Consider the following 15048-nt stretch of genomic DNA (forward strand, 5'->3'; position numbering starts at 1 on the left):
CGCAAACTAAAAAGTAACATAAGATAGACACCAGCAACAGTCACTGGAGGTACTGTGCTGGGGGTGGATAGGGGCAGTTACTTTAAACACTTTAAAAGGGAGCTGTACTATAGCTAACTGGCTTTGAAGTAAGTTGGATATCACATGAGTCTTAGAACCTATGATGCCTATGCCTTAGCTGTCTAAGATATCCTATATACAAGGTGTTTCTGCTCTACAGCAGCTATGAGAAAAGACATCACCATGCCCGACAATATCCATCATTAAACATCTTTTACACCTTTCAACCAGGGCACCAATAAGTTCGGTGGCTATATTATCAATGTCAGCAGATATATTAAAATAATTCTTTATGCATATTTTCAAATTATGCACATTGAACAGGTTATCATTATGGGTTGTTTCACTTCCTCTCAAGATAAATTTGTGTGGGACTGAAGGTTGCCAACTGAAGCTATTCCTGGAGAGCGCTCCTCAAAATATTTTCCCCAGTATTTTCCACAATATCAAGTCATTAAAATCCCCAGGATTACTTCCAATAGCCTGCTAAAGAGTGTGATACTGATTCCTGGAGACTCCAGGCTCATCCTGAAAGGCTGGCAACCCTAAGAGGACTAGGAAAGAAGATAGAAAGGTCGTTCACATGACCAAAAATGCTGGTGGGGGGGGAGGCCTGGCAGAGAGGTAGGCTCCTCCCTGTCTCCCTGCACATTTATTTATTTATTTATTTATTTACTTACTTGATTTTATTTTTTCGATTTTTATACCGCCCTTCCGAAATGGCTCAGGGCGGTTTACAATTAAAAACAAAAATATAAATATGAACACCAATTAAAACACTTCTTAAAAAGCAATTAAACTATCAGAACAATTAAAACCCTGAAAACCAGGTTAACATTAAAACAATTAAAACTAATTAAAAACCCTGAAAGGCCAGGCCAAATAGATGGGTTTTAAGGGTTCTCTTGAAGGTCAGGAAAGAATTAAGATTACGAATTTCTGCTGGGAGTGCATTCCACAACCCGGGAGCAGCTACAGAGAAGGCCCACCTCTGAGTAGCCACCAGACGAACCGGTGGTAACTGGAGACGGACCTCCTCAGATGAACTTAATGTGCGGTGGGGATCATGTAGAAGAAGGCACTCTCTAAGATATCTCGGACCCTAGCCATTCAGGGATTTAAAGGTAATAACCAACACTTTGTATTTTGCCCGGAAAGATATCGGCAGCCAGTGTAACTGTTTCAAAACAGGCATAATATGGGTTGCCCCAGAGACCAGTCTGGCTGCCGCATTTTGGACTAACTGGTTTCCGGACTACGTACAAAGGCAGCCCCACATAGAGCGCATTGCAATAGTCAAGCCGGGAGGTTACCAGCTGATGCACCACTGTTTTGAGGTCATCCTCTTCCAGAAATGGGCGCAGCTGTCGAATCAGCCAAAGCTGATAGAAAGCACTCCTGGCCATGGCCTCCACCTGAGATACCAGGGTGAGGCCTGGGTCCAGGAGTACTCCCTAGCTGTGCACCTGTTCCTTCTGGGGGAGTGTAACCCCATCCAGCATAGGAAGATCTAACTCACCCCTCAGATTCTGAGCCGCCACAATGAGCACCTACATCTTACTTGGATTCAGCTTCAATTTATCCCTCATCCAGCCCATTACTGCTTGTAGGCAGGCATTTAGAGAATGAGTGCCATTTCCTGAAGATGAAAAGGAGAAGTAGATTTGGGTGCACCACAACTCCTGCACCCTGCACCACAACTCCTGATGACCTCACCGAGCAGTTTCATGTAAATATTAAAAAGCATTGGTGACAAAATAGGGCCCTGAGGGACTCCATGTAATAGCTCCTGCTTTAAAGAGGAACTGTCACCAAGCTCCACCATCTGGAATCTGCCTGAGAGATAGGAGCGGAACCACTGCAAAGCAGTGCCTCCTATCCCCAATTCCCCCAGGCGATCCAGAAGGATACTATGGTTGATGGTATCGAACGCCGCCAAGAGATCCAAAAGAACCAACAGAGTCACACTCCCTCTGTTGATTCCTCGGTAAAGGTCATGCATCAGGCCGACCAAAGCAGACTCAACCCCATAGCCCACTCTAAAGCCAGTTTGAAATGGGTCTAGATAATCGGTTTCTTCCAAAACCACCTGGAGCTGGTTAGCCACCACTCTCTCAATCACCTTACCCAACCATGGGAGATTGGAGACCAGCCTATAACTGTCCATCACTGAGGGATCTAGGGAAGGCTTCTTAAGAAGTGGTCTAATAATTGCCTCCTTCAAACAAGGAGGCATCCTACCCTCCCTCAGCGATGAGTTAATGATATTAACTAAGCCATCCCCAACAATCTCCCTGCTAGAAAAAAGCAGCCAAGTCGGGCAAGGGTCCAGAGAACAAGTGGTAGGCCACACCACCCCAAGCAGCTTGTCCACGTCATCAGGCATCACAGACTGAAACTGATCCAATCTAATACTGCAAGAGGGATTGCTGGACACCACCTTAATAGACTCTGCAGAAACAGTGGAGTTTCAACAGGAGATTTTGTCCGCAAAGAACCCATTGAAAGCATCACAGCAGAACAAAGTCCCCGGGGATTGGTTTGAATTGGAAGGAGCCTGAATCAAACTCCTCACAACCCGGGAAAGCTCTGCCGAACGCGAACCCGCAGAAGCAATGTGCACAGACCAGAATTGTTTTTTTGCCGCACGCACTGCCTCCACATAAACCTTCAAATGGGCTCTATGCTGTGTCCTGTCACATCCAAGCCGAGTTCTCCTCCACTTGCGCTCCAGTCGCCTACCTTGCTGCTTCAGACCCCGTAACACCTCTGTATACCAAGGGGCCACTTTTAAAGCAGATCGGAAGGGACGCTTAGGAGTGATCATGTCTACTGCCCTGGTGAGTTCCCTATTCCAGGTTCCCACCAGGACATCGACAGAGTCGCTGGCAGGACCAACATCAAAACCCTCTAAGGCTTTTTGGAATCCTACTGGGTCCAACAGTCTTCTCGGGCGGACCGTCTTAATAGGTCCTCCACCCCTGCAGGGCTGGGTTGTGGCTGTAAAACCAACCTTAACCAGGTAGTGGTCCGTCCATGACAATGGGGAGACCATAGGATCCCCCACCCATGGAACACCACCCTGATCCGAACAAAAGACCAAATCAAGTGTGTGGCTGGCAACATGAGTTGATCCTGAAACTAGTTGGGCTAGGCCCATAGTTGTCATGGCCGCTATGAACTCCTGAGCCGCACCAGACAAGTCAGCCTCACAATGGATATTGAAGTCACTCATAACCAAAAGTCTGGGTGACTCCAACACCAACTCCGAGACCAGCTCTATCAGCTCAGTTAGGGAGTCGGTTGGGCAGCGGGGTAGACGGTACACCAACAGAATCCCCAATCTATCCCTAGTTGCCAGTCTTAGAAAAACACACTCAATATAAGTCAACTGTTGCACAGGGGCACTGGTAAAGGAAATGGTATCCTTATGGACCACAGCCACTCCCCCCCCGCCCACATCCCCTAGCCTGCTCCACAACAGAGTAGCCTGGTAGAAGCTGAGCCCAGACTGGGCCACTAGCTTCCCCCATCCAGGTCTCAGTTATACAAGCCAGGTCGGCTCCCTCATCCATGATCAAGTCATGGATGATTTCGGTCTTATTCTGAATCAACCTGGCATTGCAAAGGAGCAAGACTAGGTTCTGTGGGAAGTTGGAACTGCTCCCCGAGGCCAGAGAACTGACAGGGCAGCCGGAAGTGGAAACAGTTACTAGATTACTGGTTTCCCTTCCCCTGTAACAGCCAGCTGCTCTGCAAACTCCAATTCTTCTATTCCCCACCACAACAGTAATAGCTGCCACTGGACACACACCCGGCATCATTCTGCCCAAGGGAGCCCAGACACATGACAACAGAAGGACTGGCACAACACAATAAAAGGGAGAACTAACAACAGACAACCCAGACCTCCAACTCCACCTTATAACTGCCCCCCACCCAGACCTGTCCCACACTGAAGACCCGGCATGGCACCAAAGGCCAGCCCCCTACAGGCGGTCTGCCAGCTATGCCTCTGGCGTGCCTCCCTCCAATATATGCTGCCAATGGACTCCAGAAATCTCTCCTCTCATGAGAGTTCTCTGGTCCTTGGGACAGGTGAAACAAGTCAAGCACTCAGAGAGAAGGCACAGGTGGAATACGGCAGCAATCACAAGCCAAGCCGGTCCTTCTTGGGAAAGGAGGAGAACCAAGTTGCCCCTTTGAGATGCTGCTTCTTCTCCTGCATCCTCCACACGGCGCCCTGCCCCGCCCCACCCCCCAGAGCCCCAGTAATGCACCGCACGAGTATGGATGGCTATACCAATCAGCCTTGGCGTTCGCTCTCCTTTGCTTTTTTCAAAACTGATAGAATGGTAAGGCAGTTAGGTGTGTATAATTTTAAAAGATGCAAAAGTTTACTCAGTTTAAAAAAGTAAAGACAAATAATTATATTGATGTTAGCACTTAGAAAAGTTGCAGTTGCAAAACTGAGCAAATGAACAACTAAAAGTTGAAATAACTGGTTCCTCTAGCCTAACCTAAACTTAGCCCTTGCAAAATTGTCTCACCAGAGATCCCAGATCAGCCTTTCCCCTAGGCCTCTCTGATCCCTGCACAGGTCTGACTGCCTCTCTGCCCTACTCTGGCAGAATCAGCCTTTTCTGTCTGCAGCAGCCACTCCACGGGGTTCCATCCCATCTGTTGGAGTTTTCAGCTCTTAGTGATTTCAGATCTGTGCGGTTCGGCTCTTTTAAACAGTTTCTGACTGCTCTCTCAGCTCTGCTTATGGTGACTCCATATTGACTTCTCCAGACTGACGACTAGCCGACCGATTGACTTCACATGACAACCACCCTTTTATGCTTGTTTTGCCCTCCATTTTTGGAGGGCACCCATTCAGAATTAACTTATACTAGCTGATCTGGGCGCAGAAAATTGTGCCTCTGGCCAGCCAACCCACCCGCAGCCTTTTTCTCCCCCCCACCCATGGCTTTCTGGCCAGCCAGCTGGCTGGCCCACTTCTCCCCACTGCGTGCTTCTCACCCCTCCCCACACCGCTTTCTGGCTGCCGGGCCCGCTTCTTCTCCCCCCCCCCGCTTCTCCCTCCCACCACCACTTTCTGGCTGGTGGGCCGGCTGGCCCACCTTCTTCTCCCCCTCAACCTGCAGCTATCAGGCTGCTCTCCGAACTCTTGCGAAAGCTGCTATGGGTATGCCTTAGAGAATTAAATATATAGATAGATTTCCCTCCATTTTTAAAAATAAAGCCATTCAATTTAACCTCCCTTTCACTCCTAAACCAACGTGTGAACTGAAACTGTGAACTTCTGTGAATATTATTATTTTAATTAATTGTTATTGGTATTATTGTTCACTGCCTAGAGTCTTTGGAGGAGGCAGTATATAAGGAAATGTAAATAAATGAATGAATGAATGGATGGATGGATGAACAAACTTCTGACCTGCTACATAACAGAACAGAGAATGGGGAATACACCAACACTTCAAAACGCAAGCAACAAAAAGATAATAAGCAATTCAACACAGAATTGCTCATTCACAGATTAATCCTCATCCTCTACAGGAGGAGTGAGTAGGTCTCTTGCAGCCAATTCTATGCACATCTTCTTAAAAATATAAAACTTAATCCAGATATAACAGAGGTTCCTTTGCATGGGAATTCCGTCAGTCTGAGTGGAGGACTGCATCTGACGCTGGATGAGGATTTGGATCTGACTCCCGCTGAAGACCTGGGTCTGAAAACTTTGAATCCTCATTCAGTTTATCATTTCTTCCCAGTCTAACCTACCACACTAGCTGTTGTAAGAAAATGAAACTAGCTGACCCTGCACTGAGCATGCACTGAACCTGTGGCATCCCACCCCCACAACTCCCTCGCTCGCTCTCGCCGCCCCCAAAACTCCCTCGCTCGCTCTCGCCACCCCCACAACTCCCTCGCTCGCTCTCGCCGCCCCCACAACTCCCTCGCTCGCTCTCGCCGCCCCCACCGCTCTTGTTCGCTCTCACCACCCCCACCGCTCTTGTTCGCTCTCACCACCCCCACCGCTCTTGTTCGCTCTCACCGGCCCCACCACTCTCGCTCGCTCTCACCACCCCCACCACTCTCACTCTCTCTCACCATCCCCACCACTCTCGCTCACTCTCGCCGCCCCCACTGTGCTCTCGCTCGCTCTCGCTGCCCCCACCACGCACTCGCTTGCTCTCACCGCCCCCCACCGCGCTCTCGCTTGTTCTCGCCCGCTCTCGTTGCCCCCCACCGCACTCTCGCTCTCTCTCGCTGCCCCCACAACGCTCTCGCTAGCTCTCACCACCCCCACAATGCTCTCGCCACCCCCCACAAGTATCTCGCTTGTGCTCTCTTTTCTCCGTCTTTCTATCTCTGTCTCGCAGTCCTTGCTTCCGCCTGCCACTGCCAGGGACTGTCGCCCACTCGCCTGAAAGCCTCTGACCTCCCTGCCACTTCACAGCACAGCTCAGCCAACCATCTCCCGCCAGCAGCCTCCAGAGCTAACTGTCCAGCTCCTGAAGCCGCCCCCGTCTCCAAGCTCCCTGCTGCTTCACGGCGCCCCCCCACCCCCAACCAACTGTCAAACTGCTTTCCAGCCATCCCGCAAAACTCCATGCTGCTCCGGGACTCTCTCCCCCTGTCAGCCAATCGCCTCCTTTCTACCACATCCCCACACATGGCCCGTCTTGGAGAATTAATAATATAGATAAAATGCCAGGCTAAAATTCTGCTCAGTGGCCACTGAGATTTCCCTAATTAATTCTGCAACTTTGTTTTAGCCTATATGCAAACAATGCATTCAATTTGCTGCACAAATGACAGTTTCGTGAACATGAGCGTTCAGTTCGTTTATTCAGGTATTTCCATCCCACTTTTCCTCAAAAAGCTCGAGGTGGTGCATATAGTACGCCCCCCACCCTTTATGTAACGGGGGCTATTTCTCAGTTCTGTTTTGTTTTGAGCGGGTGCCTGCTAGAGATTGGGGGGGGGGGGGTTGGCGATGTTTGTAGAGCTGTAGTCTGCGTCCCGCCTTTAAAGCTTGAAATCTTGCCCCAGTCGAAGCGCATCGCCAGGAAGGAGGCGTGACTTTGAACTGTCAATCTGCAGTGTTTTAAACTTTGGCACCAAAAGAGCCCATCCGGGTGGAGTTCCCACTGAAACAATTAGGAGCCGGAGAAGCCCCCTTTGTCCAGCGAAGAAGCTTCAATGCTAGACGGGGTTCAAGCTCTATAATCTCCGCCCCTCCACCTGTCAACAACACCCGCGCCTGACTCCGCCCCTCCGGCCGCGTGCAGCTTGCAAGGCGGGTCTCCCGCACAACGCCGCCGTCACGTGAGAGAAAGGGGCTGGGCGGCGAGTGTCATGTGACAGGCAGCAGCTGCCGGAAATCTCGCGCCTCAGAGGAGAGGGGAGAAAGATGGCGGCGGAAAGGGAGCCCCCTCCGCTGGGGGACGGCAAGCAGGCAGAGCTGGAGGAGCTTGAGGACGGCGAGGACCTCTTCATCAGCACTGCCTCCACCCTGGAGGTAAGAAGACAGCGTGGAGAAGCTGCCGTAGTAGGAGCTTTCCCTGGCGTCCTCTCTCTCTGTCACCGGCGCGGTAGACGCCTCCTTCCTTAACTCTACCCCAGCCATGGCAGGCTAGCGGCCGCTGGGATGGGCATGGCTGTCATCCATCCCCCCCGCCCCAGTCCGCGAAAGTGCGTCTGAAATAACCCCGTTTTTCCTCCCCCTCCCCACACCGCTGACTCTTCTCCTGTTGTGGGGTATCTCCTGCGTCCTCTTGGCATAGGTGCTGCCTCCCACTCGCCTTCAACCCTGTAACCTAGTGAAATAACCTGTCCTTGCCTCCTCCGAGGGTGACACCTCATTTCCTCGCTGCTGTTCTCTGTCCTTCACCCTAAACTGAACTACCACGTTCTTCACTACACCTGCTTTTAATGCTTTTTGTATTTCAGGTAGCATGTATGCTTCCTCATTTTCTACCAAGCCCTGTCTGTTCTAAGGACTAGTAGTCTCAGCAGGTTCTTCTGTATTAGTATAATGTATTAACCTGTTGTTCACCTCTACAAACATAATATTGAACTAACCTGTTCTTGAGTGTGTTTTTAAATCTTTCTACAACACTTGTCCCATAAACTTCTTTCTCATCTCATTGTCTTCTAATTCAGGAACAATGTTGGACTATGTTGGTACAGAATAGTTATCGGAGAGCAGGTTTGGTGCACAATACATGTTTATAAATCCAAGACTTTCTAAGTCTGCACATTTGCATGCCTCTCTCAAAAGCAAACATGACTCACTTATTCAACATGGAGCTAGTATTTCTGGAAGTTAAGTTTTAATTGAAATCTTTATGCAGCTCTTGATAGGTACAGTTTGGCTTTTTACTATGTAAAATTCTCATTTGATGAAGTTTTGATTTGTCAGTTTGAGATGACCATTTTATCCCCAGTGACTGTCTTGATGCTGCATCTAGTGTGTGCTGTGTGAAAAACATTGTCTTGCTGTGTGTCACTGCTGTTTTTGCTAAAAGATGCTTCCTGTCTCTGAACTCTAAATGAAGGTCAGGGTGTTCTTAATTCCCAGTTTATAATGTTGTGTCTGAGATAACATATACTTCATTGAGTGTAGATAGGCTGCCTTCAGAGAGCTGCTGAAGCTTTTAAGTGAAATTAAGGGCAAAATCTTCAAGAACTTATTTGAACTACAGTATTTTCCTTGCCCAATTGAGTGTGAGTGAGTGTGTGTATATGTATATCTAAAAATTCATAAATGCAAGACTTCTTATGGAAGTTTGCAATGTACTCAACAATGTGTATGCTATAGATGAAGTGTGGCTTCATCAAAAGTAGCTTTTGTTGGCATAGGATAAAACTACAGAATCTGTGACAAACCTTGGTCTCTGCAATAGAATAAAATCAATACACTCTGTGTTTATAAAAGGTTCTGTGAGAGGGCAGTAAAATGAAAATATTGTTGATATACAGGAAATTGGATATCTGAAGGTTTTTGCTTTATAACTACTTTGTGCCCTAAATGCAATTAGCTGGCTGCTGGGAGAGGTGAGTTTCTAACTGGAGAGCATAGTGAGTAAGAGCATGAGATATGGGTCTGTGTCTCCCATTTCTAATTGCAGCTGAACTCATTCAACATTCCTCAGCCCTATATCTCTAGGCCTTAGAAAACTGCTGCCACTCAAAGTGAACAGTCCTCTGCAATAGTCTGACTTGGTAGAATGTCCTTGTAATATATTCATCCTTCATTGGGCTTTGAGCATTTCTGAATTAATAAAACTAAAAAAGCTCAAGCAATTTTCAAAAAAATGTTTAAAATGCTCGTCACTACTTTGCCTGAAAATTCAGCTTGCTGAATTGAGCTTCCTTGTTTTTCCTCTTCAGAGCTGATCAGGAAGGAATCTGTTTTGCAACATTTATATTTTTATGAAAGAAACATGGCTGGTGAAATAACATGGCAATTTGTGGAGTTTTCTCTTGTGTAAACTGTGGTGGCCTGCATTTCATTGTCTGATCCGGTGATCTTGAGCAGGAATATGCTGGTGCAGTACTGCCTTCTCCAATGTCTATGCAGCAAGAAAACATTCTCTGTCAGAAGTCTCTCATGGGACAGCTCATGCATCATCCTGGTTGTATGATTGTCTCCAGGTGGCCCAGCTGTGTCCTTAGCTGTTAATATTAAGAGCCTCTTGTGTATGACCACTCGGCTGCCCCCCAGGAAATTATCTGTGTGGCTTGGCCTGATTCCTGCTGTCTTGAACCATACATTTTGGTACCCACAAATTTAGCTTCATCATTACTTGGATAAAATGCAGCTAATTATGCTCTATAAATAATATCTGCTGAAAGGAGGGGTTATCTTTGCTGGTCCCCACTACCTTGATTCAGGGTCTCCAGGAAAATATATCCCTGAAAGTCCTGCAGCCCACAGGTATTTGTGTTTGGGAAGCACAGTGGGCTGCAGAAGGAAGGGACGGATCAGCAAAAATCTTTCCCTCCCCAATGTGCACATGAAACATTTTCCAGCACAATCAACATTAGTCTGGCCATTGGCCATCTTTTGCCTTGGTGTTGAGTGAAGATAATGAAAGCAATACTGTTTGCTTATAGGGCAAGTACCTTGCTGCTTTTGATTATGTGCACCAGCATTTTGGTGCTTTGAAGGCTTCTGCTTATGAAGTGAGAAGGGGCTCACTTGTAAAACTGGCTATGGGCCCTTATCTGGCAATGAAGAATCGGACTATTTTAATTGGCTGAGCATGCAGAGTAGCTTCTTTGCAGTGGGTAGAAGTATGTACTTCCTCCAGTAGAAAAGATGCAATGTGTGGACTCTGTCCTTTTGGTGTACTGGATTTTTTGAAGCTGAGGTAGAACTATTGCCTCTGTGGTCAGAAGGATGGTCACGTACTGAAACAGATGTTCTGTAGATTCAGGCCAAGCAAAAGAAAGTACTTCAGACATTCATTCAGCTTATGGAATGAATTGCCACAAAATGTAGTCCTGGTCAGTAACTTAGCTTTAAAAGGGACAATTAAACAAATTCATGCAGGATAGGTCTATCGATGGATCCTGCCCAGGGTTCCCTTTAACAGGGATTCCCAGATGTGTTTTGCTTGATCCCCAAGCAAAAGCCACTGCAGCTGGGGATTTGAGAATTGTAGTCAACATCTGGGGATCCCTCTTGGAGGGAACAATGATCCTGTCTCCATTTGGCCGGCCTGCTGTTGCCGCCTCTCTCTTCTCAAACTCTACCAAGGGACATGCATTCTGTAGCTTAGGAGAAAAAGTGGCCTGTTGGCCTGTCTGGCCTAATCCTCACTTGGCCACTTCCTCCTTTGACTTCAGCATTAAACAGCTAGGAAGGAAGGAGAGACCCTTCTGTCAACCTGTTTTGATATATTTATTCTATATGTTTTATGAGCTGTTTGGTGTTAACTCGGAAAAGAGAGATAAATTAGTATCTCCCAGTATTCAGAGGAAGTGTTCCTCAGAATACTGGTTTGAGGGTATACAGGAAAGGTTATTGCTTTTATGCCTGGCTTTTAGGAGTTTCCCAGGGGTATCTGGCAGCCAGTGTTGTAAATTGGATGTTAAGTAGATGAACCTTTGGACTGACCAAAGAGACTTCTTAGACTCAAATCATATTTATCTAATTGTGAGTTTAAAATTTCCAAGCTGAGGCAAAATAGGCTACACTTAAGTCAGCCTGATGGCTTCTGTAATCTGAAGCAGCAGTCTTGCTCATTAAATGAGCTAACAGCACTAGAAACACCATTGTGAGTACAGATCATAACAGACGTTTATTGACAACCCAGTCTTCAACAGGTTTCCTTTTAAGTTATTGGTTAGAACTCTGAGTAACACTGAGTTCTTGTTTAGAATTCTTACGAATCCAGAGTTTGTGATATACATTGAAATGACATGAATCTATTGACATAACAGAACTGTTGTGGGTCAACAACTTTGTTCTGGAAGCTGTAAAGCTTACAAGGTGTTTGTAATTGGTAATAGGTTAAGTTTGCAGCCAAATCTATGTAGATGTATTCAGAAACGTCCCACTGCATTCACTGGTGGTTCTTTCATTATTATTAGATATGCATAGGATTACAACCTTAAAAGCTTGGTATCAGGGTTTACTTATTCCAAAGGAAGACCATCTTCCTACATTGCAAGCAGTGCCTATATAATACAGGAACTTTCAGAAAAAAGAGTAATTGGTAAACTTCAATAAATTCATGTTTCAGTAAGTGAAAATAATGGATTCAGTTCTAGTCTTTATTTAACTGGGTACATATGAATGAAGAATATGTGGGGGATTGCATGAAATGGAAAGGGGTTGCTACAATATCTTCCTTGGAACAAAAGCTGATGATTAATGTTTCCTTAGTTGTAGGATAACAATGTACTAGGAAGTGAAAATTGCTGAGATGGCTACTCTTACATACTGTTTTTCCATGTTTTCTGCTTATGTCAGTGATAGTGTTACAAAATGATTACAGCGAATTTGAGTACTCATGCTTTGCATCTTAACAGTCCTTGTTTTTTCCTTTCGACAGTCAAGCCCTTCATCTCCAGAACCTGCCAGTCTTCCTGCAGAAGACATCAGTACAAATTCTAATGGTCTTAAGCCTGCAGAAATCATACTAGATGATGAAAGAGAAGACCTTTTTGCTGGTAATTTGCTTAAAACATACACACTTTTCAGAATTTTCATGGGGAGACTTGTTTTTAAATTAAGTGCTTGTTATAGTATACTATATACAAGCAAGCTAAGAGTTGCATCCTTGTCATAGGAAGAAAGAAATGATTGTATTAAAAATTCAAAATGCCTTTAAACTCAAAGGACTCGGGCTTTCTGAAAGTGCTGCCTTCAAGCATAGGAAGGGATTGAGGCACTTAACATCTATTAAGATCAATTTAGTTTATCTGCTTAATGTTCATAATATTACAAGCTTATTAAGCTGCATAAGTGCCTTCTGAATGTTAACTAAACAGTTTTTATAGATTAAAACTATTTCTTATTTGTTCTTCAGTCCAAAGTCTCTTGACCTATGTCTTTTAATGGAAAACAGGTTTAACTAAAACTGTACACTAAGTGAACTGATCTAGTATGAAGAGTATATAGCTCACTGTTTAAGTGGACTTCATTTGAATGTTTAAATTGTTTTAACAGTCTTATTCTGTCTTTAGTGTGTGTGTCTTTGTGAACTGCCTAGATCCTTTGAGTCCAGCAGTATAGTAAATAAATAAATAAATAAGCTTGTCCATGTTCATTGCACAGTACAGTTTTGAAAATGAAATTTTGGGATGGTCATCACCTGAGCTGTATTCCTGTCTCTTCAGCTGTGTCAGGAAGGATGGATAAAGTAGGCCACTACTGACCCCCATTTTTCTTCTTAGATGCCTAAGAGCCTTCAGTGCCTACGTGCTTGGATGAAGTGCTGTTACATTGGACTGCACATCTGGCTCTCAAGTTCTTTCTGCCTTAATGCAGTAGCTAGTTGGAGCCACTTCTGCTAGGGTGACAGTGCTTTGTTAGTTACACTCAAGAAGTTTGCCACTTATCCCAAACAAGGCAAATAACAAGGCTGACTGACATACAAGGTTCACACACTCCTGTGAATTTTTGAAGTGCTTAATTCTTATCTTTGCTAAGCAATTCTTTCAATGAATGGGATGTGATAATTGGAAAACTTGTAGGATTTGTAAACCGAAACCCTTAAATATATGAAAACTTCATGCTTGTGCTTGGGTGGTGTTTGGTGCTCATGCCGAGTAGGATTTTTCAGTCTAATTTGTTTTGTTAGTGCACGATATTGCCTAACTTTGAATTTCTAGTGATTTAGAAAACCATTTGATTAGAAGGCAGTTCTTTTTAAACAATGTCCAATTCTACTATTCTAATTAATTCTAATTCTACTCGGTATAGAACAGTTGCTTAAGGTACCTTCTCTGGTCACGTAATTCTTAAATTGTAAAGAAAAATTGGAATTACTCAGCAAGGAATACTAAAAATAGGGCCTCTATAGAACAGAAAAGTGAGAGTGAAAGAGTCTGAAAGAAGGAAGAATAAGAGACAAGCTGTTAAATGCCTATTTGCTTTACTATTTTTAAATGTATGACACCTTTCCAAATCAATTGTTACATCAAGATTATATTAGTAATAGCAGTATCATGTAAGCTTTTGCTCTTTTCTGCTCTAAGGTAGAGCTTTAACTTTTATATGTTAAAATTTTTAATGTGCCTTAATTTTGGTTGTATCCAATATATGACTGGTTGTATTCAAGGCAAGTTGATCATGGATAGATGCTTTTGACTACAACCCAACGATAGTAATTTTCTGTGTGTTTAACATTATTAACTGATGGCTTTGAAGTTACTGCATGAAGCTACTATGTTAACTTAAAAAGTTAACATAATGTAATGTTTTGGGATAGCTGATGAAGTATAAATGTTTGTCTAAATGAAACAGACCATAGGAAACCAAGCTTTGCCTCCTGAGTTGTTGGATGGGCAAAATGTGGCTTTAAAGTAAACTATCTTGCAGTTATAATTGTTGCCGATCTGAAGGTACATGCCAAGGAAAGAAATAGAGGTCATTCACACCATCAAAAACTGTGTCCTACCTATGTTTAGGAGCTGTGTGTGTTCCGAATTTTTGATTGCGTGGAAAGCTATCCAGGTACATACATAAAGCTATCCAGGTACATACAACCACTTCTACTCAGGTTTGCCTCCTACCTTGCTTCCACACAACTAAAAAATGCTGTGTTCCTATGAGAGCACACACAGCTCACAAACCTGGGTAGAACACTATTTTTGATTGTGTGAATGACCTCTCAGCATTCCCAAGTTACACTGCTGATGGTTGAAATAATATCTGGGATAAAATGTAGGGCTGTGCTTTGGAACATCTAAAGCCAAATAATATGCACCAGTCCTTTGAAACCACGTGGGGGCATCTGCTCCACATGTACATCTGTACAGTGATGCACAAATCTGGTTCAGTGGATGGGGGGCATGCTTCTTTATCAGAACAACACACAAATTGCTCCAGCAGTGGCTGAGAAATTGCACTGGATATATATGTATGGAGAATACTAGGAGGTGTATTCCCTTCACTCCCCGCCCCAGAGACACGGAGAAAGAGCTATATCTCCTGGCATTCTCCAAACACTTTCTCTGCACATGGAGAACAAAAAACAAAAAAATTAGTTTCTGTGGTGGCCATATGGGGCTCTGCTTCCCATAAAAGCACCCCCCTGCACAGAAAAGTACTGCATAGACAGCCATGATTGTGGCTCTGCAGGAGTCTGAAGAGCCGATGTATATTATTTGGCCACAGACACTCTGAGGTGCAGCCCTACTACATGCTAGTCCTGTGAGAATAAGCTTCTAGGAATAAAGTAGCTTTTAAGCTTTCTGTGCATCAGCTGCTTGGCCTGTTGGCCGTAGTAGTTTGCA

General features: G+C 45.0%; 1 protein-coding gene across 1 annotated transcript in view; it reads left to right on the top strand.

The window, feature by feature from the left end:
• The first annotated feature begins 7396 nt into the window (after window positions 1–7396).
• The window catches only part of SNX2 (sorting nexin 2), a 32990-nt gene continuing 25338 nt past the window's right edge, over window positions 7397–15048 (top strand). The window contains exons 1-2 of the mRNA XM_053299238.1: window positions 7397–7594; window positions 12141–12258. Of these exons, the coding sequence (XP_053155213.1) occupies window positions 7487–7594; window positions 12141–12258 (226 nt within the window). The 5' untranslated portion in view covers window positions 7397–7486. The remainder of the gene's footprint in view (window positions 7595–12140; window positions 12259–15048) is intronic.

This window comes from Hemicordylus capensis, chromosome 2 (assembly GCF_027244095.1).
Source record: "Hemicordylus capensis ecotype Gifberg chromosome 2, rHemCap1.1.pri, whole genome shotgun sequence".
NCBI lineage: Eukaryota > Metazoa > Chordata > Lepidosauria > Squamata > Cordylidae > Hemicordylus > Hemicordylus capensis.